Genomic DNA, 27,187 nt, shown 5'->3' on the forward strand with positions numbered 1-27,187 from the left:
CTTCCGAAGAAAACGTCCCATTTGACCCATTAGGCAGCGCGCCTCACGTGTCACGAGCAATTTTGTTTTTTAAAGTTCTAGTCCCGTAGAAACGGAGCAAAGCATGCTGGGGTTTGTGGTCCTTGCGGCGCCCTTCCCTGGGTTCCCCGCGCTACTGCGTCCAGATCCGCCTATTCTCTGCTCCCCCGAACCTTAAACCTTGTCTTGGCCCCTTTGGAGACCAGGAAGTTGATAAATCGCAGGGCCAGCTGCTGTAAGACGGTGGCTCGGGTGGGACAATCGCCAGGGATGGCGGAACGCGAGGATGGAGCGGGTGTCTGGACTGCTCTCCAGGACGTTGAGCAGAGTCCTGTGGCTCTCCGGCCTCTTTGAGCGGGGAACTGCCCGGCAGCCCCGGATCATGGAAGAGAAAGCGCTAGAGGTTTATGGTAATTAATTTTACTTAGGGTAGTATTTGGAGTTATACGTGGAGGTCGGGGGTAACGAAGACCTCACTTGAGGGCTGGGAGTGGCGACTCTAGTTTTTGCTGGATTTCGTCGGGAGCGTGGGAAGCGTTCTCTTTGGGGGGTCTTAAGTCACGCGGCAGTGTGAATCGTGGTAGGACCGAGGCTTTTCCTAAAACCGGGGCGAGCCAAGTCGGGAAGTTTTAAACGCTCCTTTTCCTCGTCTGCCCTACTTCCTAGTGGCGGAGCTGGCGTCTAGGGTGCTTGGTTAGGTTAGGAAGCAAAGCTGACTTGGTTGCACTTTTTGAGCCTCTTTTTTTTTTTCTGTCCCTGGACACGTGCACCTCCTGTCACCGTTGAGAGCACTGCTGTAGTGACTGTCGAGTCGGGGACTGGCCCAAGGTCACAGCCACTTTCTTCTGCAAAAGCAATAGGCAGGGATCCCTGAAAGAAGAGGATAAGATAGTCTCCTCATAGCTGGACCTCGAACTTACAGTTCCTTAACACAGCTAAGCCTAGAGTGCAAAAAACAAACAAACAAAACAACCAAACAGACACACAAACACACACCACCACCACCACCACCACAATGTTCTTTTTAATCCCTGGGACCATCTTCATTGTATAGATGAGAAAACAAAGGTCTAGAATGGTTACACAACTAGCTGGATGTCACACTGCCAGTAAGGAAAAAACTGAGGTCCATGTCTCCTGATTCCAAACTTAGTGCATTTTCTCCCTCTTCACAGTTAGTTACCTTATGACTCTCCTTTTAGGATTGCTTTTTAAATTTTTTATTTTATTTTTTTTAGAGATAAGGGAAGGGAGGAAAGAGGAGAGGGACAGAGACATCAATGTGCGAGAGAAACGTTGATTGGTTGCCTCTCCCACACCCTCAGTGGGGGGCCTGGTTCACAACCCAGGCAGGTGCCCTGATGGGGAATGGAACCCCAGACCTTTCATTTTTCAGGCCGGTGCTCCTCCCACTGAGTCACACCAGAGAGTACTGTCTTTGCAAACTGAAAAGGAGTAGCTAACTAACGTTCAGAGGTTTCTGCTGAGAAAGAAAAACATAACCTTAAGAATACAAATGTAATACAGATAAGAATTATAGGCCAGGAGAAGGAAGCCAGGGATGGAAAAGACCTTTGAAGCTGATCTAGTTTACCTCTCTGTGCCAGAGGCAGAACCTAATCAGTCCCAGCCAGATGATCAATATGAGTGGAATGACCTCCACAAAGTGGAGGACACGTTGGACATGTAGATGGACACGTTGTCCTGTCAGGCCTCTAGCTATGGCTTCTAGTGGCAGCAAGGCCCATGGGGTACAACTTTGGGAGAGAGAGAGAGATGATGTTGTCTTCAAACTTACAACGAGGTCAATGTTATTAACTAACCCTGTCTTCCCTTCTTTGTGTTTTTCTTCCTTCTTCTGATGCCTAAATTAGGTGCTTTTCACAGATCTGTCTTTGGGTCTCTTAAAGTCTCAATGCCCAGGCCATATGACAAATCAGTTAAATCAGACAGTCTGGGAGTAGGACTCAGAAATTAGTTTTTGTTCATTTTTAAATTATTTTTTAGTTATATTTTATCGTTTATGCTATTACAGTTGTCCCAGTCTTTACCCTTGTGCTCCCCTCTGGCCGGCCCCCACTCCCTCAGTCAGTGCCCACACCGTTATCCATGTCCATGGGTCATGCATATATGTCCTTTCGCCACTCTATTCCCTATGCTGTACTTAACATCCCCATGACTATTCTGTAACTACCTATTCGTACTTCTTAATCCCTTCTTCTTTTTTGCTCGTTTCCCATCCCCATCCCCTGCCATCTGACAACCATCAAAACGTTCTCTGTGTCTGTGATTCTGTTTCTGTTCTTCTTGTTTATTTTGTTTTTTAGATTCATTGTTGATAGATACGTATTTATTGGCATTTATTGTTTATATTTTTTATCTTAAAAAGACTTTTTAACATTTCATGTAATAATGGTTTGGTGATGACGAACTTTATCTTTTTCTTATCTGGGAAGCTCTTGTCTGTCCTTCAATTCCAAATGATAACTTTGCTGGGTAGAGTAATCTTGGTTGTAGGTCTTTGCTTTCCATCACGTTGAATGTTTCTTGCCATTCCCTTCTAGCCTACAAAGTTTCTTTTGAGAAATCAGCTGACAGTTTTATGGGAATTCCTCTGTTAGAGAAACTAACTGCTTTTCTCTTGCTGCTCTTCAGATTCTTTACCTTTAGCCTTTGGTATTCTAATTATGATGTGTTTTGGCGTGGGCCTCTTTGGGTTTATCTTGTTTGGGACTCTGCGCTTCCTGGACTTATATGGCTATTTCCATCACCAAGTTAGGGAAATTTTCTGTTATTATTTTTTCAAATAGGTTTCCAATTTCTTTCTCTCATCTCTTTCTGGCACCCTCGTGATGTGAATGTTGGAATGCTTGAAGTTGTCCCAGAGGCTCCTTGCACTATCCTCATTTTTTTTTTGAACTCTTTTTTTTTTCTTCTTGATGTTCTGAGTAGATATTTTTGCTTCCTTATATTCCAAATTGCTGATTTGATTTTTGGTTTCATCCACTCTACTGTTGTTTCCTGGTAAATTGTTATTTATATCAATTAGTGTAGCTTTCATTTCTGCCTGGATCTTTTTTATGCTTTTGAGGTCCTCGCTAAGTTCCTTGAGCATCATTATAACCAGTGTTTTGAACGCTGCATCTGGTAGATTGTTTATCTCCATTTTGTTTACTTCTTTCTCTGGAGTTTTGATCTGTTCTTCCATTTGGGCCATGTTTCTTTGTTTCCTCATTTTGACATCCTCCCTGTATTTCTCTGTATTAGGTAGAACTCCTACGTCTCCAGGTTTGGTAGGGTAGCCTAATGTACTAGGTGTTCTCTAGGGTCCAGTGGCACAGCCTCCCCTTTTACCCAAGTTGGGTAATCAAAGTGCACCCTCCATGTGGTCTGTGTACACCCTCTTGTGGTAGTTGGGCCTTGATTGCTGTTTTCACATCCAAGGTCAGCCACTGCCTGTGTTCTCTCCAGGGTCACACAACACAAGCTACAAAGCGATCTGCAGATGGCTGTTACGCATGCTGGGCTTGGAGGTGCCCAAGCAGGCCAAGGACTAGTGCTGCTGGTCCTGGGCCTGGGGTAACTTAGCAGGAAGTATAGGGCTCACTGAAGACAGAGGCTGCTTGCTGAGAGAAATTAGGAAAATCTGCAGCATGGGCCAGAACAAGCCATTCATGTGGAAATGCTGATGACAACAACTTGGGTGGGGCAGGCAGTATCACTACTGTCAAGAAAACAGAGTGAGCCAGGTTGATGGAATCTCAGATATGGCCCTGCAGGCTCTGTGGCTCTCTGGGGGAGGGCTCAGGAAAGGAACAATGGCCTCTGCCAGCCCTTCTGTCTGGGAGAAAGCTGCCCTCCCCCCCAGCTCTCGTCCTGATGCTGGACACTTCAGTTTCTCCCAGTATGTCTCTGATGCCTTTCAATCTGCCCCCCCCAAGCTGGAGCTCAGATGGAGTGAGTCTGAATAAGTTGGTGCATGGGCCTTTTAAGAGGAACTGCCCGAGATTCCAGCAGTTTCTATCTTCCACAGCCTCAATCCTCACTGGTTTTCACAGCCAGGAGTTATGGGGACTTATCTTCCTGGTTCTGGAACCCTGGGCTGGGGGGCCTGGTATGGGGCTGGGACCCTTTACTCCTGAGATATCTCTCCCAATTTTTATCTGCCACACATGGGTGTGGGAACAGCCTGTTCTGCATCTCCACCCCCTACAAGTCTTGATGTGGTTTCTTCTTTGATTCTGTAGTAGTAGGACTTCTGTTCAGCTCTATTTCTGATGGTTCAGAATTACGGTTGTTGTATAGTTTAGTTGTAACTTTGATATAGTTGTGCAAGGAGGCAAATGGTGTTTACCTACATTGCCATCTTGACTAGAAGTCCCGCTTTTTGTTTTTTTAAGGGTTTCCTGGTGATTCTGTTGTTCAGCCAAGATTGAAAACTACTGTTCTCAGTCTTCCTTGTGAGTCTCATAGGTTCAACAACTACTCTAGCCTTGGTGCTCTCTTAACCTTATGTCGTGGTTCATTGTTTGCTGGAATGTACCATTGGTTTGTTCCTTCAGCAAAATCATTATGTATACAATTAAAATCATTTGCCATAGCCCTCACTCAAATTCATTCCTGTGTTCTGTTATTTCAATGCTATCAGGGTTCTCCCAGACACTTACACTTAAAATCTGAGTCATGTTCCGTTTTTTCCCTTTCCTTCTTTTTTACTTTTAATCAGTTGTCAAATTCTGTTACCTTTTTAAAAGATATTATTTATTTTAGAGAGATGGGGGAATAGAGAGGGGAAGAGAGGGAGTGAAACATCAATGTGTGGTTGCCTCTAGCACACCCCACACTGGGCATATGGTCTGCAATCCAGGCATGTGCCCTGACTGGGAATCAAATAAATTCTGTTGATTTTGCCTCAGAAATTACTTCTTCCTCTGTCTCTCTCTGTTACCATCATTAGGTGCCTGTTTTAGGCCCAACTTTTTCAGCTGCTCTCCTTGGCCCTGCTCTTTAGTTCTTGTCCATCAGCTGGTGCGTGAGTTACCATTTGACAGTGTAATGGTGGCCATGTCACTCCCTTGTTCAGAATCTCTTGAGCCCTGGCTGGGCCCTGGTGTGGCTCAACAGATTGAGCAGCCTGCGAACCAAAGGGTTGCCGGTTCAATTCCCAGTTAGGGCACATGCCTGGGTTGCAGCTCAAGCTGTACACCCAGCAGGGGGCACGTGAGAGGCAAGCACACACTGATGTTTCTCTTCCTCTCTTTCTCCTTCCCTTCCCATCTCTCTTAAAGTAAATAAATATTTTAAAAAGAAAGAAAAAAACCTCTTGAGGACATCCTGTGCTTGGTGGTTTGGCCCAAACTCTCACATCGTCTTCATTTATGCTGGGTTCCAGGCAAACTAAATTTCTGGTTCTTTACTTTCTTTCACCTTAAATGTCGAATATTAAAATGTTACCCGTTCTCAAAGGCCTGATTCAGATTCCACTTCCGTAAGTCCTGATATTACAGTCTCATAAGCTAAAAGTTAGTGCTTCCTTATGAGCTTGTAGGACACTTTCCCTGTTCTTACGTCCTCCCTACAATGTTGAATCCAAGACACTGGATATCTTCTAATAATAATCTAAGAAAACACTTTTCTCAAGAGGAAACTACTAGTGGGGAATCTTGTGAGAAATCTGGTGAGTTTCTCCAGTCTTTGCTTAAATGCAAAGAAGAGTATACATTTTAATTAGGGCTGGCAAAATCATCTTATTTCGAATATTTGTGTTTTTACCGTGCCTGTCTCGATTCTTCAGATTTGATTCGAACTATCCGGGACCCAGAGAAGCCCAATACTCTGGAAGAACTGGAGGTGGTAACGGAGAGCTGTGTGGAGGTTCAGGAGATAAACGAAGAGGACTATCTGGTTATTATCAGGTTCACGCCAACAGTACCTCATTGCTCTTTGGCAACTCTTATTGGTAAGGTTTTATGTACAGTTATATGTTTAATTCTCAATTATTCTAGCTGATACTGACCCAGAATAGCAATTAGCATCATGTATCACAACTTCATGGTTTACAGAGTATTTTCATGTACATTCGGCTCATATCTGTGGGTTCTGCAATGGCGGGTTCACCTAACCAGGGATCAAAAACATTTGGGAAAGAAAAAATGACGTTGTTCTGAGATGTACTACATAGCTAGGCCTAAGGTGGTTGCATCAGTACTCAATATGTACAGACTTCTCTCTTGTCATTATTCCCTAAACAATACAGTATAACCACTATTTACATAGCATTTACGTTGTACTAGGTATTATAAGTAATCTAGAGATGATTGAAAGTAAACGGGAGGGTGTTCATAGGTTATATGCAAACACCAGGCCATTTTAATATAATGGGCATGAGCATCTGTGGATTTTGGTGTATATTGGACAGTGAGGGACGACTGTGTCCATCTTCTGTAGTCATCACAGTTAGCCTATGAGAGAGTTAATGTTGTATTATCTTCATTTTATAGATGAAGAATTGGAGGTTGAGAGTTTAAGCTCAGGATCATGTAGCCAAGGAGTGGTGGAGCTGAGACTGAAACCCAGACCACCTGACTCCAAATGTGTTTCTCCTCTAGGTGCTACTTCTCTTAGGTGCGCATGCGTACAGCTGGTGGAGAGTGGGTGTAGGCCATCTCTTAGTTTTGGAGCTTGAAATGGGCACTGTCAGACTAGCACTACTGCCATCACTGTCTTCTCCTTTTAAGGAGAAGCATCTGTGTAGTTTGGGCAGACGTCCGGTGAGAGGGTATTTTTTGAAGTGGTTTTCTATTGGAGAGGTTGCATTTGTAATATTTTAGATTAGTTAGCAGTAAGATATACAATAGATGTGTATAGGTGTCTACCTATTATTTACGTTTTAAAGAAGATAAAGGAATTTTATTTCAAACCAAATCTGTTCATCAGTAGCAGATTGATTAAATAATCAGTGATGGTGTGTTTATTAACACTGGAATACTATGCAGCAATAAAAAAGAGTAGATGTGCTGTCCATGTGCGTACCTGGGAACATCTCTTTAATATAATATTAGGAAGTAAAAGCAGTTATGCTGTTGTTACACTTGTGTAAAAAAGGCAAAAATGTGCATTTGTACTTGGTTGCATGTGCAGAAAGAATGCCTAAGAAAATGAAGAGCTGTGGTTGGGGACGGGTAGCAGTAGCAGTGGGAACTGGTCAGATGGAGGACAGGATGGGAGGGAGACTTTCACGTGTATCTTTTTATATAAGATGGGGCAAAAGTAGGTTTACAGTGGTGAGTACATGAAACACAGCTTATTCTTGTATTATTATTTATTAATTATTGTATTATTTTCCACATGAACAACTGTAAACCTACTTTTGCCCCCTCCCTGTATTTTTAAGTTTTTGAAGCACGGGAATATATTGCCTATTTAAAAACAGACAAGTTTATAAAATGGGTTGAATGGGTAAATATTTTATTATTATTTCTACTGTTGTGATTTGTGTGTTTCTCCTCTCACTTGTTGACCTGGGATTCCTCTGTTAGTGGCTTCCAGCCTATGGGCTACATCTTATCTTGAAGGATGGTTAAAACATAGATACTATTGTGGTTATTAAAATTCCAGTAGTAGAAAAAGCATTGTTGAACTCATAATTATTTTTTGTTATTGGACAAATTCTGAATCAACAGATATTGAAAGTACTGCTACTATCCTGATATGAAGGAGATGTCTTAAAATATTTTGAGCCCTCGCTGGTGTGGCTCAGTGGATTGAGTGTCAGCCTGCAAACTGAAAGGTGGCAGTTTCGATTCCCAGTCTGGGCATAGGCCTGGGTTGCTGGCCAGGTCCCTAGTTGGGGCATACAAGAGGCAACAAATTGACGTATCTCACACATCAATGTTTCTCTCTCTTTCTTCCTCCCTTCCCCTCTTTCTAAAAGTAAATAAAGTCTTTTAAAAAATGAAAATGTTGACTTCCGGCCAAGATGGAGGCGTAGGTGGAAACACTGTGCCTCCTCACACAACCAAGTTTAAAGACAACAAAATTTTAGTAACAAAAACACAACCAAAACACAGAAAATTGAACTATATGGAAGTCCGACAACAAAGAACCCTTCAGCCAGACCGGTAAGAGGGGCGGAGTCAGTAGCTGGTGGAGTGGGGTTGGGCAGGAAAAAACCTGCCGGATTGACTCAAGAGTGCAGGCTGCGGTTGGCAGATCCCAGGCGTGGGGTGGCAACGGGCGGACCCTGTGAAGGCGCTGGCGGCTGGCTGACTGCAGTCACACATTTGCGCACAGATAAACCAGGTGAAGGAGCGAGCAGTGAGACAGTCCGCACAGGCTAGGGCCCCAGTGACGGGAATTAAAGCCTAAAAGCACCAATTGGAAAAACTTTCGTGGTTGAGGTGCTGGGAGAAGCTCCCAGGCTCACAGAGAGTTTGTTGGAGAGACCCACAGGGTCCTGGAGGGTGCACAGACCCACACACCAGGGGGCTGGCACCAGGGGGGCCCAGTTTGCTTGTGGGAAGCAGCAAAGGGAACCAAAATCTGGGAGAGTGGAACAAATGCCATTGCCCCTCTCTGACCCTGCTCCCACACATAGCATCACAACCCAGCTACTGGGGTTGTCCCACCCTGATGAACACCTAAGGCTCCTCCCCTCATACATAACAGGGGAGAACAGACAAAAACATTATGGCTCAGAAAGAACTCAAAGCCCCAGAGCCAATACTTCTAAGCGACCAAGAGATACCCAACCTATCAGATGCACAGTTTAAAACATTGGTGATCAGGATGCTCACAGAACTGGTTGATTTTAGTCACAAATTAGAGGAACATATGAAGGCTAAACTAATTGAAATGAAGGGAAATGCTCAGGAAACCAATGTGATGGAAAGGAAACTGGGACTCAGATCAAGGGAGTGGACCAGAAGGAAGAAAAATATGACCAAACATAAAAGAGTGAAGAAACAATTCAAAAAAATGAGGAGAGGCTTAGGAACCTTCAGGACATATTTAAACATTCCAACATCTGAATTATAGGGGTACCAGAAGAGGGAAGAGGAAGAGCGACATGTGGAAAAGTTACTTGAACAAATAATAAAGGAGAACTTCCCCAATCTGGCAAAGGCAATAGACTTCCAGGAAATCCAGGAAGCTCAGAGAGTACCAAAGAAGCTGGACCCAAGAAGGAACACACCAAGGCACATCATAATTACATTAGCCAAGATTAAAATGAAGGAGAGAATCCTAGAAGCAGCAAGAAATAAGGGGACAGTCACCTACAAAGGAGTTCCCATCAGACTGTCAGCTGATTTCTCAAAAGAGACCTTACAGGCAAGAAGGGGCTGGAAAGAAGTATTCCAAGTCATGAAATCCAAAGACCTACAACCAAGATTGCTCTACCAGCAAAGCTTTCATTTAGAATGGAAGGGCAGATAAAGTGCTTCTCAGATAAGATCAAATTCAAGGAGTCCATCATCACCAAGCCCTTATTGTATGAAATGTTAAAGGGACTTATCTAAGAAAAAGAAGATAAAAAAGATGAACAGTGAAAGGACAGCAAACTCATAGTTATTAACAGCCACACCTAAAACAAAAGCAAATTAAGAGGACAGCTAGATCAGGAGCAAAACCATAGAAATGGAGATCACATGGAGAGTTAGCAACAGGGGAGTGGGAGGAGGAGAAGGGGGGAGAAGGTACAGAGAATAAGTAGCATAGACAGTAGATAGAAAATAGACAGGGGGAGGGCAAGAATAGCAGGGGAAATCTAGAATCTAAAGAACTTGTGACACATGGACATAAATGAAAGGGGGGAATGGTGGGGAAGGGGTGTGCAGGGTGGAGGGGAATGAAGAGGGGAAATAGGACAACTGTAATAAATATAATCAATATTTAAAATCAAAATCTATTTTACAAAATGAAAATTTTTTAGTGCAAGTTACTTAATCTTTCGCTCTCTCTTTTTTAAGAGATTTTATTTATTTTTAGAGAGAGGGGAAAGGAGAGTGAGGAGAAAGAGAGGGAGAGAAATACCAGTGGGGACCTGGTCCACAACCTAGACATGGGCCCTGACCGAGAACTGAACCAGCAACCCTTTGGTTCACTGGCTGGCCCTCTATCCACTGAGCCATACCAGGCAGGACAAAGATTTTATTTATTTTCAGCGAAAGGGGAAGGGAGGGAGAAAGGAAGGGAGAAAAACATCAGTTGGTTGCCTCTCACATGTGCCCAACCAGGAAACTGTCCTGCAACCCAGCACGTGCCCTGACTAGGAATCAAACTGGTGACCAGCGCTCAATCCACTGAGCAACACCAGCCAGGGCTGTCAGGCTGTATCTATATCAGAGTGCTGCCGTGCTGTAAGGCTCAAAGGAGACCTGCAGTGGATTGAGCCAAAGCTGTTTTCAGCTACTGTATTAGCTGTGTGCTTTTCAAGACCCAATAAAAAGGGATAATTGGGGCTTTTTTTTTTCCTTCACAGGACTGTGCTTAAGAGTAAAACTTCAGCGGTGTTTACCATTTAAACATAAGGTAAGGAAAATGTTTTTTGTTGTTTTATAAAGGTTTTGTTGAGATTTCATAGAAATTATACACTTCACCTACTCAAAATGTACAGTAGTTTTTAGCATATTCACTGCATTGCACAGAATCACTACTATTAATTTTGTTTCCTTTTACATTATAGTTTATTGATTATACTATTACAGTTCTGATTTTTCTCCCTTTGCCCCCCCTCCACCCAGCACCCCCCACTCCCTCAGCAATCCCCACACCATTGTTCATGTCCACGGGTCATGTGTGTAGGTTCTTTGGCTACTCCATTTCCTATACTTTACATCCCCACGGCTATTCTGTAACTACATATTTGTACTTCTTAGTCCCCTCACCTCCTCACCCATTCTCACACCCCCCTCCCATCTGGCAACCATCAAAATGCTTTCCAAACCCATGGTTCTGTCCCTGTTCTTCTTGTTTGCTTAGTTTGTTTCTTAGAGTCACTTGTTGGTAGATACATATTTATTGCCATTTTATCGTTGATAGTTTTTATCTTCTTATTTTTCTTAAATAAATCCTTTTATCATTTCATATAATTGTTTGGTGATGATGAACTCCTTTAGTTTTTTTTTTCTTTTTTGTCTGGGAAGCTCTTTATCTGCCCTCATATTCTAAATGATATCTTTGTTGGGTAGAGCAGTCTTGGCTGTAGGTCCCTGCTTTTCCCGACTTTGAATATTTCTTGCCAATCCCTTCTACCCTGCAAAATTTCTTTTGAGAAATCAGCTGGCAGCCTTATGGTGCTCCCCTGTTGGTAACTAACTGGTTTCTCTTGGTGCTTTTATCTTTAACCTTTGGCATTTTAATTATGATGTGTCTTTGTTACCAAACAGCAAGTGGAGTCCTGCTGCCCGCCACCACCCTCTGGGCAGAATTCCAGAGAAAAAGGTTTGGTATGAAGAAAAGGAGTCTTTATTCAAAAACAACACAATTTTGGAATAATAGCTTTCCACATACATTAGTCACTTACAGCTTCAATCACGTAAGCCTATCAATTAAGGTTAAACTCTTTAACTCTTTAATTAATTAACAGCTTTAATCACTCTGTTCTCCTGTCATTCCCCTGTTAGTTTATAATTATCTTCTATAAGATTAGTTTACAAACAAAGCAACATAAGGTACAAAAGCCACACAATTTTGGAAGATTGGCAGGCTCCTGCCTCAGAGCCCATTCCCTCTAGAACAGCCAAAGAAAATAACCCTGCCACCCTCTGCCAGACCAGCCCCGTCCTAGGCTGTGCCTGGAGTTTCTTCTCCCATCCCAAATCCGTCCAAAATACCATCCTTTGGGAAATGCAGGCAGCTGCAGCATGATCGCCCAGGCATCTCTGAGGAAGAAGAGTCCAAGCACCCATCTCTGCTCTCTTTTTATTTTAAATCTTCTGGGCCCTAATTCCTTCCTGGGGCTCTGGAGTCTTTCAGCTTATCAGCCAATCTAGCCCTAGACTGTTTACCATTCCCTCGGGTAACCTCCTGCGGCCCCTCCCTAACCCTCCTCAGTGATCTGGTCAGGTCTCTGTTTCCTCTTGGCCTGCATCCACCTTGTTCGGGGCTCTGTGCTTCCTGCATAGGCATGTCTGTTTCCGTCGCCAAATTAGGAAAGTTTTCTCTCATTATTATTTCAAATATAGATTTCCAATTTCTTGCTCTTTTTCTTCTCCTTCTGCACCCCTATGTTGTGAATTTTGGAATGCTCGAAGTTGTCCCAGAGGTTGCTTACACTATCCTCACCTATTTGGATTCTTCTTCTTGTTTTGTTTGGTTGTGTTTTGCTGACTTATGTTCCAAATCATTGATTTGATTCTCAGCTTCACCCACTCTATTGCTGTTTCCCTGTAAATTGTGCTTTATTTCAATGAGTGTAGCCTCTGATGGAGTGTAGACTGGATCTTTTTTATGCCTCTGGGATCCTCATTAAGTTCCTTCAGCATCCTTGTAACCAGAGTTTTGAACTGTACATCTGACAGATTGCTTATCTCTGTTCTGTTTAGTTCTTTTTCTAGAGATTTTATCTGTTCTTTCATTTAGGCCGTGTTTCTTTGTTTCCTCATTTTGGCAGCCTCCCTGTGTTTGTTTCTGTGTATTAGGTGGAGCTGCTATGACTTATCGTCTTGTTAGTGTGGCCTAATGTAGTAGGTGTCCTGTAGTGTCCAGTGGCACAGCTTCCCCTATCACCCAAGCTGGGTACTCAAGGTGTGCCCTTTGCGTAGGCTGATCACACCCTTCTATTATAGTCAAGCCTTGGTTGCTGATGGCAGGTCAATGGAAGAGATTTACTCAGACCAGTCAGCAGCAAGGATTAGCTGTGACCACTGACCATCAAACTTTGCCCTCTGTAGAGGGTCAGCTGTGCAGGGGCAGGGTCATGGTGCTCCAATGTGGTCTGTAGCTGTCCACTGGGTGTTTAGACTCGGATTTCCTGGGTGGCGCAGGCCAAAGTTAGCTCCCATCTGTGTTTTGCCCAGGCTGCCTTGCCTCAACTGTAAAGCAATCTGAGATGGCTGCTACTTGTGCTGGGCTTGGAGATTCCCAGGTGAAGCCAAGATGTGAATCCTCGCTGGCTGCTGCTAATGACAGGCCTGAGGCTGCTTAGCAAGAGGTACAGGGCTCTTGGGGCTCATTGAGGCCAGCTGTTGCTTATTTGAAAGGGCTTAGGAAGTTGTGAAGCATAAGCCAAGACCCACCATTCATAAGGATAAGTCCTGGTTAACGGTTTGAGTGGGCTTGTAAGTTGGGTGGATGTGGTCTCAGGATCTCCGAGGCAGGGCAAACAGTTTTAGCCAAGTTGATGGAGTCTCAGTTACGGCATCACCCTGCTCTCTCTGGCTCTGTGTGGGGGAAGGCTCAGAAAAGGGAGAATGGCTTCCGCCTGCCTTTCTGTCTGGGAGAAAACTGTCCTGCAGTTCTTGCCTTGCCACCAGACACTTCAGTCCCTTCCTGTGTGCCACTGTTGCCTTTCAAGCTGCCATCCTGGTGCTGGAGCTCAGAGGGAGTGAGTCTGAAAAAGTCCATGTGTGGGTTCTATCAGGGGAATTGCCTGGGATTCCACAGTTTCTTTCACTGACTCAATCCCCACTTCTGGTTTTTGCAGCCAGAAGTTATGGGGACTTACCTTCCTGACACTGGAACCCTGGGCTGGGGGTCCTCGCTCCCAAGATCTCTCTCTCAAATTGTTATCCACCACATGTGGATATGAGATCATCCCATTCTGTGTCTCTGCCCCTCCTGCCAGTCTGGATAGGTGTGATTTCTTTAATTTCATAGTTGTCAGACTTCCATTCAACTTGATTTCTGATAGTTCTGAGTGATGGTTGTTCTATAATTTAATTTTGATGTGGTTGCACACAGGTGTGAGCCATTTTTACCCAGGCCACCATCCTGACTGGGTGCCTAGCTTTAGTTCTACCTTAATGATTTTTGGCAGTGGTCCCAGTCTGGCACATCCTCTTGCTGCTGCCGCTGCTACTGTCTGATGCTGGAGTTTGGGCCCTGGCAGGGCCATGGCTCCCTGTACTATTAATTTTGGAACATTTTCATCATTCCCAATAAGAAATCCTGTTATCAAACAGTCACTCTCCACTTCTCCACACCCTCCTCCATTCCTCGGCAACCACTAACCTACTTTTTGTCCCTCTAGATTTGCCTGGTCTGGACGTTTTGTTTTAATGGAGTCATCCAATTTGTAGCTTCGACCGGCTTCTTTCTCGTAGAATAATATTTTCACAATTTATCCATGTCGTAATATGTATCAGTATTTCATTCCTTTTTATGGCCTTCTACTGTTCCATTGTGTGGATATACCATATTTTATTTATCGTTTGTCAGTTGATGGTCACTTGAGTAGTTTCTGTCTGTGTTTAACCTTCTGGGGGACTGCCAGACTGTTTCCCACAGCTGTTCCACCGTTTTACATTTCCCGGCATTGAATGAGAGCTCTGATTTCCCATGTCCTCGTCAGCACTTCTTTTTTTCGTTGCAGCTATCCTACTGCATTAAAGTGATATCTCATCGAGGTGTTGATTTGCATATGTCTAATGGCTAATAATGTTGAGCATTTTTCATGTGCCCAAAATTTAAAACCAAATAAGGTCCACTTAAAAGGGCTACAAGAAACCTCTTAAGTTTAGAATCTTTTATGCTTGCAAGGTACCAGACCAACTGCTTGGTTACCCTGAAGTATAGTTCATGTAGCAATAGCATGGTAAATGCTTGACTCTTCTTTGCATACCATTTTTCAGAATAATGAGTCATGCATAATTGTAAACCAGAGGAAATGAGTATGAAGATTTCATATCTATTACTCTGTTATCTCCTTGTCTAGAGTAAGAGTTAGTATTATGCAGCTACAGGAATTTATATGATGTTTTGTCTTTCAAAACACTGGACTAGGGTGTGCACCTCCAACAGCTAGACCTGGCCTGCTGCCTGGACTGGCACTCGGGCCCAAGGCCAGCTGGAGGTGTGGGGTCCCCAGAGCCACCTCCTTTCACCCCATGTTTCCCAGTGGCCTGACATGTCACCAGGGAGCTGGATACCCATGGCTGACTTGCAGATTGGACCCCTGTTTGGCACAGCTACTCCACTTCGACCTGGCATGCCACCCACCGTGATGGACCCATTCCGATAATGCCTGCTTGTGCCCTAGCCCCAAACCCCAATGCCCACCCAGCTACAGGGATGCAAGAGGAGGGACATGCAGATAAAGTTCTTCCTCAGCAAATTCAGGACCTTGTCCCAGAGTCTCAGGTGTACATGGGTCTCTTGGCTTTTGAGTGGGAGCTGGATCAGACCATTGCTCACAAGTGGATGGAGATCCAGGAAGTCATCAAAAAGCCTCTAACACAAAAAATGAAAGGTGCCCTGCTGGTGTAGCTCAGTGGATTGAGCCCTGGCCTGCGAACCAGAGGATTGCAGTTCGATTCTCAGTCAGGGCACATGCCTGGGTTGCAGGCCAGTTCCCAGCAAGGGGACTCATGAAAGGCAACCATACATTGATATTTCTGTCCCTCTCTCCTTCCATTCCCCTCTAAAGATAAATAAATAAGAAAATTTAAAAAGTAAATAAAAATTATTAAAGAAAAGAAAGGTATGGATCTATATTCCCAATACGTTAAATCCCAGCAAGGTGGGAGGGCACCATGCAGAAACTGCAGGGACACCTGGAGTAACCTCAGCAAGGAACAAGGTGGCTTCTTGGACATTCCAAGTGGAGGCAAACTCCTGGACAACCTTAGCAAACAGAAGAGGAAGTTCTTGTCACTCTTAAAGAGCCTTGTCTTTGAGCTAGACAAGGAATCGTTTAGCTCAATGAGCCTGACAACCACCTGGTGGAGTGGCATTTGCCCACCACCCAGGAGACAGATGGCTTCCAGGTGAAATGGCCTGGAGACCTCAAGATCAAGTGCACCCTCCTGCTCATGCTAAATCATCAGCCTCCCCAGTACAAGTTGGTCCCCAGACTGGCGGGGCTGCTGGGAGTGCACACATAGATGGGGGCCACCATCATGCAGGCCCTGTGGCTTTACAACACATACAGCCAGCTGAGGGACAGGCTTGAGCACGAGTTCATCAGCTGCATCGTTACTTCACCAGATCTTCAGTTGTGGTCAACTCCACTTCTCTGAGATTTGCATGAAGCTGGCTGGGTTGCTGCTGCCTCCAGACCCCGTTGTCATTGACCATGTCATTTGCATGGGCCCTGACAACCAGAAGACAGAAGAAGGCATCCTGTTATGACATTAATGTGGAGGTGGATGACCTACTCAAGACCCAGATGAGCAATTTTCTGGCCTTTACCACCAATCAGTAGGAGGTTGCCTCCGTTGTTGTCCAGATCCCAAAACCATTGAGTTCATCAACCATTTGAAGAGCCAAAGGGATTTCATTCTCTGCTTTAGCACCAACCCCCAGGACTTCATCCAGGAGTGGCTCCATCCCCAGCTCTGAGGCCTCAGTATCATCACTGATGTGATTGAGAATCCTGAGGAGGAGAGATGAGCTGTTTTCTACCACCAGCCCTGGGCCCAGGAAGCAGTGGGAAGGCCTGTCTTTGCCAAAGTGAAGCAGCGAAGGCAGGAACTGGGACAGATGCTGCAAACTCACCTGACCCGACTGTTCAGGGATCCCTTCCTTTTCTCCCAGCTTTGGAGCCATCCTGTCCCCAGCCCGGGAGGGACCACCACCTGAGGCTGCAGACACTCGGGATCAGGAAGGGGGTGTGTGGTTTTTCCTGTCATCCTCTGCCTCTCAGCTTCTCAGCTTTGGTTTTATAAATGTACTGATAGAATTCCTTATTTCTTGAACCCTATACCCTTATTACTGTATATGTTGGCTTTAATTGGGTTCACTGCTGATGCCTCTGCCCTCTACAGGCAGGCCCAAGTAGAACTCCTGGAGGCCCTGCCTTGACATTGTAATGGGGGTGTTTCACAAGGAAAGGCTACTGGCTTTACTTCTTAACAGACATCCCCTTGGGACAAGCAAGTGGCCATGCTGGCTCTGGGGAGCTGGGCAAGGAAGAAGGGCACAGCTCACACTGTTCCTAGCCTTTCTATTTTTTTTTTTTTTTTAGATTCCCCCTGTCCCCCAGTGAAAGGGGAAGGAAGGGAGGCGGAGAGGGAGAGAAATATTGCTGTGTAAGGGAATGGTTGCCTCTCACACACTCTCAACTGGGGACCTGGCCCACAACCCAGGCACGTGCCCTGACTGGGAATCGAACCAGCAGCCTTTCATTTCTCAGGCCAGTGCTCAATCCACCGAGCCACCCATCAGCCAGGGCTTCTCCTAGCCTTACTAAACCAATGTTCTTTGCTATGCCTACTAGCCTAGCCTTGCTGCTGGCTTTTTCCTTTCTTTTGGGTATTTACACTATTTGGGGAGCAGGCCGTTCTATGCAGGAGCCACCTTTTTGTACAAGGGATAAGTTGGGGGTTTTCAAGGAGCCCAGTTGGTGCCTCCTCCTCTATTTTCTTTGCTCAGTCTATGTAAGTGGCTCTGGCCGTCTCATCTCCTGGGGTGCCAGGGGGTTGCACCCCAGTGCTTGGGCCCAGGGCTTTAAAACCTAGAGGAAGGGGCTGCTCAAGTTCCCCGGCTTGGCTCAAGGTGTGGGTGGGGTGGGGGAGGCGGGGAGAACTCGTCGCTATTTGGAGCTTGGTAAGGAGGTTGGGGCTAGGGCTGGGAAACTGCCACTTTAGGCAGGTTTGGAAATTTCCACATAAATCCTTGTTTGTTGGTGGTACACCCCTCAAAAAAAAAAAAGACGGGACTAGATGATCTCTAAGGTCTCTCTTAGCCCTGATAGATATGCTATGATTTTTTTTCACTCATGAAAAACATTTATCTCAATAGTAAATAAGTATATAAGAATTAGTTCATATGTTCCATTGTTCTCTGAGGAGTAAACATGTCTTTACCATATAGCATGACTTGTTTACCACAAGACTGGTGGTAATTTCGTGGGTCCCACTCACAGCCTGGGTTCGTAGGGAGTAGCTGATCTGAGGGAGTGAGTGCGGCGGGACCAGGACGAGTGGCGTTCCCAGTGTCGTGCTGAGGATAGATTTGTTGGGGTAAAAGTGGATGGGAAAAGGAGGATACTGAAAACTGTATGCCGTGATCCCATTTTTGTAAAATAAGTAAAGGAATGTCCATCCGTGTGTGTGTGTGTGTGTGTGTGTGTGAAATGTGTTTGATTATGGGGGTATGGAGAAAAGTATGGAAGAAGTCACACTGGATCATTAATGTAGCTTTCCTGGGGAGTGAGGCAGGAAGCAAGTTTAGCTACTTGATTTGGGAAGACGAATTAGAGTGCAGGAGGGATATCATAACCGAAACATACATGAGATCTTATTTGTATAAAATTATATTGGTGTATATTTTAAAAAATGCAATGCCCCTGCAGACCTTTCCCAGATGACCAAAACTTAGAATCCTACTCATTTCAGCCTTTGTTTCAGAGAAGAGTCTGGGGACCTTGTTCCTACGTCTTTGATGGAAGAAATAGGATTTGGACTTTTATCCCTGGAATCTTGAATCCATTGTACATTCCACTTCACTTCTTATCTTGGAATGCTCTAAATGTTTTGCTTTTAATATTTTTTCTTTCTAGCTGGAAATCTACATTTCTGAAGGAACCCACTCAACAGAGGAGGACAGTAAGTGAATCCTGGATCATTATTAAAAACAGCTTCAGGTAGTACTTTGTCTGGGACACCAGGCTATTCCTCCGGCCAAGTATCTGTTGGGCCTTTTGCAGAAAAAATTCACAGTCAGTTACAAGCTCTTCCTCGAGGTGTGGCAACACAGGCATTTAATGGAAGTACTTTTCTCCGTAGGACCCTGGGGGAATCCGAGTTAGTCTCTGTGGGTGTCGCTTGGTTTAGGCCAGCAGTCATGTGTCTATAAACAACATCCAGGTCTAGGAACCTTGACTTAAAAGCTCTGAAGAGACTTGGTTCTTTTCTTTGGTGGCAGGATAGAGAACTATGTACTTGAAATTAAAGGTCTAGCAAGTAAAGCTTTAGAGACTCTTGGGGTAGGTGTTGTCTTTCTGGGTTAATGTATTAAAATGGAAGTGGGGAACCTTCTTTATATAAGGACCTCAGGGCTACAAAGAGAAGTCAATCAGTAGCTTTTTAAAAATAGCAGAGGGTGGGGTTTGGGAAAAGCAAAAGACAAAATGTTCTACATAACCTATGTGTTACATTAAAAACAGGACAGAACTTTACCTACAAGTAATAGAGTGCAAATAATGAGAAATTCACTTAAATGCATGTTGTGCTTAGCTTTCATCACTAGTAAGTTGAGAAGTTGGAAAACAGCAGAGGAGGTAAAGAAAGGGATAGTAATAGAGTAAAAGCAACAATGAGACAGACACAGAGGAAGACAGTGACTCAGAAACACACAGGAACAGATGCACAGAAGAACGAACACGGAGGGGAGATGCAGAGGGGGACGGAGGCCCACTGCTTTCAGAGGACAGTCCAATTGGGAGACTTCAGAGGTACCGTCAGGAGCGCTGCTAAAACCGCGGCCTGCTTTCACAGTTCCACACATGTAGAGTATTTTACTCCTCACACATTACATTTATTCAAATCCCAGAAAGGGGTGGCTTCTACCTCTTAATTTAAAACAGTTCAGGTACCCTAACTCCACTCTTGTTATGTTTTTAAAACACCACTTAATTATGGGATTTTATAATAGCATATTATAACTGGTTTTAAAGGATTTTTTTATTTGCGAAGTATTTATTGAGTGTTCTGTGTGTGTGGGCACAGTTTGACCTTTGAGATACGTACATCCTTGTCCTTGTGGAGTCTGCATTGTAGGAGGAAGAAAAAGGAAGAATTGCATTTCTTTACATAGGAATCTATATGGTTTCTACTGTGACATTTTAGCAGGATCCCCGAAAAGTTGGCCTACATTAAGAATGTGGACATCCTGCCCTGGGTGGTGTAGCTCAGTGGACTGAGCACGGGCCTGTGAACCAAAGTATCGCAGTTCGATTCCCAGTCAGGGCACATGCCTGGGTTGCAGGCCAGTTCCCAGCAGGGGACACATGAGAGGCAACCATACACTGATATTTCTCTCCCTCTCTCTCCTTCCCTTCCCCTCTAAAGATAAATAAATAAAAATCTTTAAGAAAAAAGAATGTGGACATCTCTCTTTTGACCTCTTCTGTCAGAATTATTTTTAGCAAATTATAGGCAACCAATATGGGGCAATAGCTTTATTTTATGAAGATCCATGCAGACTGGTTTAAAAAAAAATACTAGTTTCTGTTAACTGGTGAATAGAAAGGGACATAAACAAAAAATTTACACAAGAACTAATAAATAAACATGGGAAAAATCAAGAAATTGCAAATGACAGCAGTAATCAGAACTGTGTTCGCCTCCTGTTCTGTGTGTGTATATGTATATTTGGTTTTTGTTTTAAATAATGCCGGGCATGTCTGTCAAAATGATGGCTCACATATTGCTGTTGGGAATATAAATTGGTAAAAAATATGGGAAAGTTATTAAATTATGTAATTCAAACCACAAAAACACTCGTATCCTTGGATCTAATAATCCCACTTTGAAGAATCTTTCCAAAAAGGTTATATGTTTAAAGGTGTTCATTGTAGCATAGTCTTTGTAATTTGTTTTATTTTTTTAATTTATTTTTTTCTTCATAGTTTAGAGCACTTAACAATTTTTGCTGTGTTAAGTAAACCTGTAATTTAAAAAATAGGCTTCAGAGGTAAAAAGAGCAATATTCAAAATTGTATTCACCCTGAGTGTAACATTGAAATACGTATATGGACAAAGACTGGAAGAAAAGAAGTGAAAATAGTTGGGCAGCATCGTAGGATTATAGAGGATATTTTTCTCTTTAAGTCTCCCTTCCAAAACTTATGAATAATTAACTAGAATCAGCTGTGAGTTCTCAAGGAGTTGAATTCTCTAACAGTCTGAGACAAATACGGTCAATTGCCATACATTGACATAATTCTGCTAACTTTTGTCTGTGTGTTTTGCAGTCAACAAGCAGATAAATGACAAAGAACGAGTGGCAGCTGCAATGGAGAACCCCAACCTACGGGAAATTGTGGAACAGTGTGTCCTTGAACCTGACTAATAGCTGTTTTAAGAGCCATTGAATTTTAATTGTTTGATTGTTTAAACTCTTTGTAAAATGTAAAAGACTCATGTCTAATACATAGGTGATTTATACCTCAAAGCATTTTTTAAAGGATGGTTTTCAAGCAAGATTTAATATAAGGTAGTACTTAGTTTGTTCAATGTATAACATCCTCAGGATTTATAACGCTTAAATGATCAGACAAAAATATTTTCTAGTTATGTGTAAGAACGAGTTGCTATTTTTCTGATGCCCATTCTGATACAACTGCTTTTCATGTCAAATATTTACTGTGCCCAAATATATTAAATTGAAATCATTACTCTGTAAAATAAATAAAACAGAGATGACTTTTGTAATGACACATCTTATACTTTTTTTTTAATCCACACGCAAGGACATACTTACTGATTTTAGAGAGCGGGGACGGGCAGGAGAGAAAGAGGGAGAGACACATCGGTGTGAGAGAGAATCATTGATCTGTTGTCCCTCGTAGGTGACCAGGTACCAAACCCACAACCTAGGTATGTGCTCTGACCAGCAGTCCAACCCGTGACATCTTGGTTTACTGGACACGCTGCAACCACCTGAACCACAGTGGCCAGGGCCACCTTTGAATGCTTTATTGAATTTTCAATGTCAGTGTCGACTGTAAGACTAAGGTTTATTTTCTTATTATTATTGTGGAATCAGAGATCTGAGAACCAAAAAGAACCCTTAAAATCAGGCTGAGGCCCTGCCTTCCTTCAAGGAGAGTCCTGGACCCAATTATAGATGAGGAACAAATGTGGAGACGGCCAGATGACATACATCATTTTGAAGATGAAGAATTCCCCAAAGCAGTTTTGATTAAAAGTCTACATTTACAGTCTCATTTACTTACTTTGTCCAGTTCGTTTTAGGGGATAATGGGCATTTTGAGTAACAGGGAGTGGTAGGCAGCCTCCATGATGGCCCTTGGTTATCTTGATTCCTGGTATTCATGCCTTTCTGCAGTTTCTTTCCATCCTGAATCAGAGCTGGTCGACGGGAGTAAATAAAGAATCAGAGGTGACAGTATGTGATTTCTGAGGCTAGATCACAAAAGATGCTGCTGCTTTCACCTTCACCTCTTGGGTTGCTTGTTCTGCGGAAATCCAGCCTCCGTGTCTGGGGAATGTGGGAGCAGCCCTCTGGAGAATTCCAGTGGAGAGGAACTGGAGCCTTCCACCGACAGCCAGCACCAACTTGCAGATCCTGTGAGTGGTCCCAGTTGGAAGCGATTTCCCAGCCCTCATCAGGCCGATATCTTTATTGGAATCTCACAAGACCTTGAGCCAGTGCTGTCTGGTTAAGGCACTCCTTAATTTTTGACCCAGAGAAGCTGTGAGCAATAATAAATGTTTATTTGTTCACACCACTGAGTTTTGGGGTGATTTGTTGTGCGGCAATAAGTAACTAACATAAAAGTTACTAGAATGGAACTCTTCGGCCTCAAATTTAATTGAGGATTCTAGGGGAAAACAGGAGGACTTGTTTCATGGCTGTTGAGGCCTTTTACCTACTTGAATATAAGTTTTGAGAGAACCGAGACGATTTGGTAAGGAGATTGATGAAGAGATTTCTTTGGATAAGCCTGTTGCTGTGCTGATTCCAGCTCCCATTTTGGCAGAAGGGTAGGGAAGTGGCTCCTTCCACCACTACAAGCTGAGGAGGAATTCAAGGGGCCAACTCGGAGTATGCAAATGTGTTCTCCGCAATTTGGACACCCAGAAAGCTGATCCCTGACTCAGGACTGAGAAATAAAGCAAAAGTGGGCTAGGGCTTGGTGCCACTCCTACCTAGGAAACCTAGGGGGTAAGAAAAAGGTAAAGCTAACTACTTGGTGATAGTTCTCTCTCATGGCCAGGGATGCATAATGTTTCCTGTGGATTGTGTTGCGGGGTCATAGCTGACGTCCAGCAGGCCATCAGCAGAGCCAGGGAGACCTCCACAGAAACGTGTTTGCACATACTGCCTGCTGCCCAAAGACTGAGGACCAGACAGCGAGTGGACAGCTAGGGCGGTGATGCAGCAGCTGGAGTCAAGGGGCGCAGCAGCAACCTCTGGCAAGCTCATGAAAGTGCCAGCCCAAGAGAAAGCCAGCTCCCACCACCACGTGCGCCCAGAGAGCACAGAGTCAACTGGGTAAGTATAGCTGCTTTATCTCCAGTGTTTCTCCTCCAGCTTCTGAGGCAGTGGTAGAACTGCTGGCATTGAATAGGAAGAAAGGAGAGAGAGCAAAGGATTCCATCCACTGCTCTGCTATAAACTTTAGGCCTGAAGCAAGCTCAGACTGGCAAGAGTTAACGCCAAGTCTGTAGTCTTGACTGTTAGATGTGACTAGATACTCTATTTTTTAAAATGTTTTATTTATTTATTTTTAGAGAGAAGGGAAGGGAGGGAGATAGAGTAGGAGAGAAACACTGATCAGTTCTCTCTCACACACCCACAACTGGGGCCCTGCCCACAACATAGGCATGTGCCCTGACCGGGAATTGAAACTGACCTTTCAGTTCACACTGGTGCTCAGTCCACTGAGCCACACTGGCCAGGGCTGTGCCTATTTAATGTAATGCAATGAGATCATAGGGTTAAATGTAACGGGAAGATGGACAAGTCATGTGTTTGCCTAAGTCTTCACGCCTTGGCAGAGGAAGATCATATCTTCTCAACAAAGTTTTAAACGATAGTGGGGGCCAAATATAAAACTAATTCTTATCCCACATACAGGTTATAGAAGTCCTCTTAAGCCCTCTTGGCTTCTGTCAAGGCTCTGCACTGTGGGAATGTCTCAGCACAGCTTCCCCCTGTGTTCTTCCTCTCTTCCGAGACTACTAAAATGCTGTCAGAGAAACCACAGAGATTATTCATCAGAGTGCTAGCTTTATGGAAACGTCACTATCGATTCCTGATTTTTTGCCATAAAAGTCTTCATTGATTTATCTCTTACAGATATTTTAAAGTCTGTCCTCTACTGTACATGCATAAATGCAGGAGTAATGGGATGTTGCTGATTTTTAGTCATCACTGTATTACTTCTTTCTAAATTACAAACCTATCAGAAAAGATTCTTGGCACCAACACTAAGTTCCTTACTTCGTGGCAGATTACGATCAGGGCAAGAGCCAGTATAGTCGGTGTGCACACTTTCCTTATTTTCCCACACGGTGCACACAATAATTAAAAAAAATGAGAGACTGACTTAGGAACCTCCAGGACAAATATAAATGTTCCAACATCCAAATCATAGGCATGCCAGAAGGAGAAGAGGAAGAGCAAGAAATGGAAAACTTATTTGAAACCATAATGAAGGAGAACTTCCCCAGTCTGGCAAAGGAAATAGACTCCCAGGAAGTCCAGGAAGCTCAGAGAGTCCCAAAGAAGGTGGGCCCAAAGAAAAACACACCAAAGCACATCATAATTACATTAGCCAAGATAAAAAGGAGAGAATCCTAGAAGCAAGAGAAAAGGAGATAGTTACTTACAAAGGATCTCCCATAAGACTTAGCTGACTTCTCAAAAGAGACCTTATAGGCAAGAAGGGGCTGGAAAGAAGTATTCCAAGTCAAGAAAGCCAAGGACCTACAACCAAGATTGCCCTACCAGCAAAGCTTTCATTTAGAATGGAAGGGCATAAAGAGTGCTTCCCAGATAAGGTCAAGTTAAAGTAGTTCATCATCACCAAGCCCTTATTATATGAAATGTTGAAGGAATTTATCTAAGAAAAAGAAGATAAAAATATGTACAGTGAAATGACAGCAAACTCATAGTTATTAACAACCACACCTAAAACAAAAACAAACTAAGCAAACAACTAGAACAGGAACAGAACCACAGAAGTGGAGATCAATGGAGGGTTATCAACAGGGGAGTGGGAGAGGGAGAGATGGGGGAAAAGGTACAGAGAATTAGCAGCATAAATGGTAGGTAGAAAATAGACGGGGGGGGGAGGTAAGAATAGTATGGGAAAAGTAGAAGCCAAAGAACTTACATATATATGACACATGACATGAACTAAAGGGGGGGATGTGGGTGGGAGGGGGTGTGCAGGGTGGAGGGGGGTTAAGGGGCAAAAATGGGACAACTGTAATAGTATAATCAATAAAATATATTTAAAAAATAAAAGTAAATATTTTTTAAAGATTTTATTTACTTATCTTTAGAGGGGAAGGGAAGGAAAGAGGGCGAGAAATATCAATGTATGGTTGGTTGCCTGTCATGCATCCCCTGCTGGGAACTGGCCTGCAACCCAGGCATGTGCTCTGACTGGGAATTGAACCATGATCCTCTGGTTCGAAGGCCTGCGCTCAATCCACTGAACTACACCAGCCAGGGAAAATATTTTTTTAATTAAAAAAATAGAAATTTTGTTCTGGCTGGTGTGGCTCAGTTGACTGGAGCATCGTCCTGTGGACCAAAGGGTCGTGGGTTTGAGGTTGTGGCAGTTTCCATCTCTGGTTGGAGTGCACATGAGGAGGAAACCAATAAATATTTCTCTCACATCAGTGTTTCTCTCCCCTTGCCCCTGCGCCTATCCTTTCTCTCTAAAAGCAGTGAAAAATTATCTTCAGTGATGATTAAAGTAAATATATAATTTTTATTCTTAGCTTGTGGGTTGTACAAAAGCAAGCACTGTGGATTTGGCCTGTGGGCCATTTGCCAACCCCTTTTCCATAAGAATGATTATCACCCTTTTTGGAAGGTCTCAGACCTGTCTGAGACTGACAAAAGATTCGGAAGGGACCGTCTCGCTCGAAGAAAAAGGCACGCATACAAAATGTTCCTGTGACTCTAGGATTTGCTAAGGAGCCAGAGGACTCCGGATTCATAACTCTGGGGTACAAGTGATGACAGCTAAGCGCCTGGGCTTCCCATTCCCTAAGTCCTCAGAGCCCAGGGGTTCGCAGCCTTGGTTGGGAGCCACGACTTTCTCAGACCATAACAAATAATCCAGCTTTCTCGGCTCTGCTGTGAAGCAACCATTGTCTTACCCAAACCGTAGATGTCCCCAGCTTGTCCTAATACAATGAACTGTAATTAGGGGAGGGCTGTTCGTTAGGAAGGAACAGGATTGCTATAAAAGCTGTACTGCCTTCACAGCTTAGTTGGTGTCCCTGGCACTCATCACTGATGCACCGTTACTGGAAACATTCTATTTTTAAATCTGCTGGTGAGTACTGAGTATTTGTTATATTATTTCTCATATCTTTGTGTATGTAGTATGAAGTATTTTACAGATAGAAAAAAATTTTAAATCCACTGGATGTGGCCTGAGCCAGTGTTCGTCACTGACTCAGGTGAAGCTGCCTGGAAGGATGAAGGTAAACTCAGTCCCTTTGCGAAGTTACTGGGGCAGATGTGCCAGGGCACGGGGCTGCAGTAGCTGAGCGGGCTTTGAGGTCCTCTCCGAGTGCTGTCAGTATATACTGACCTTGACCCTCACGAAGGAGGTAGGTAGTTCAGAATACAGACCCTGGTGCCAATCTGTTACTTGTTCTAATACTGTTCTAATCTTACCCATTTAATAGCTGTATGACCCAGGGCAAGTTACCTAACCTCTGTTTACCTTAGTCCCTCATTTTGCAAATGAGGATGATAAAAGTCCCTATTTGATAGAGCTGTTATGAGGATTAAGAAGGAATGTTAGGAAACGCCAAGCACAATGCCTGGAACATAGTAAAATGCTTTATTAGCCCTGGCAGCTCAGTTGCTTAGAGCATCGTCAAGAGACACCAAGATTATGGGTCCCATGCTTGGTTAGGGCACATACAGGAATCAACCAATGAGTGCATGAATGGGTGGAACAACACATTGATGTTTTGTTTCTTTATTGATGTTTTAAATGCTTTATTAGTGTTTGTTAAATAAAAATAGAGGAAGAGGGCCCCTTCGCGCTAAATTACTTAATAGAGGAGACAGTTTTCCTCTCGACTGGGTGCAGTTACCTGGGGAGCACTAGATGGCAGCAAAG

General features: G+C 43.8%; 1 protein-coding gene and 1 pseudogene across 2 annotated transcripts; both read left to right on the top strand.

Annotated features, from left to right (window-relative positions):
• The first annotated feature begins 106 nt into the window (after positions 1–106).
• CIAO2A (cytosolic iron-sulfur assembly component 2A) lies at positions 107–22,594 on the top strand. Of its 2 annotated transcripts, XM_037155769.2 has the most exons (5): positions 108–428; positions 5,813–5,977; positions 10,499–10,548; positions 18,680–18,725; positions 21,095–22,594. In XM_037155769.2, the coding sequence occupies exons 1-5, from the start codon at positions 305–307 to the stop codon at positions 21,190–21,192; spliced, it is 483 nt and encodes a 160-aa protein (XP_037011664.1). In that variant the 5' UTR covers positions 108–304; the 3' UTR covers positions 21,193–22,594. The 2 variants fall into 2 exon arrangements, with proteins under 2 accessions (XP_037011665.1, XP_037011664.1); XM_037155770.2 differs by lacking the exon at positions 18,680–18,725 and having other exon boundaries at positions 107–428; positions 21,095–21,202.
• On the top strand, positions 10,559–17,656 carry LOC128628128 (SWI/SNF-related matrix-associated actin-dependent regulator of chromatin subfamily D member 2-like; annotated as a pseudogene).
• Positions 22,595–27,187: the final 4,593 nt, after the last annotated feature.

The sequence above is a fragment of the Artibeus jamaicensis genome, unplaced genomic scaffold (genome assembly GCF_021234435.1).
Source record: "Artibeus jamaicensis isolate MK-2021 breed Jamaican fruit bat unplaced genomic scaffold, CSHL_Jam_final contig_548, whole genome shotgun sequence".
Taxonomy (NCBI): Eukaryota; Metazoa; Chordata; class Mammalia; order Chiroptera; family Phyllostomidae; genus Artibeus; species Artibeus jamaicensis.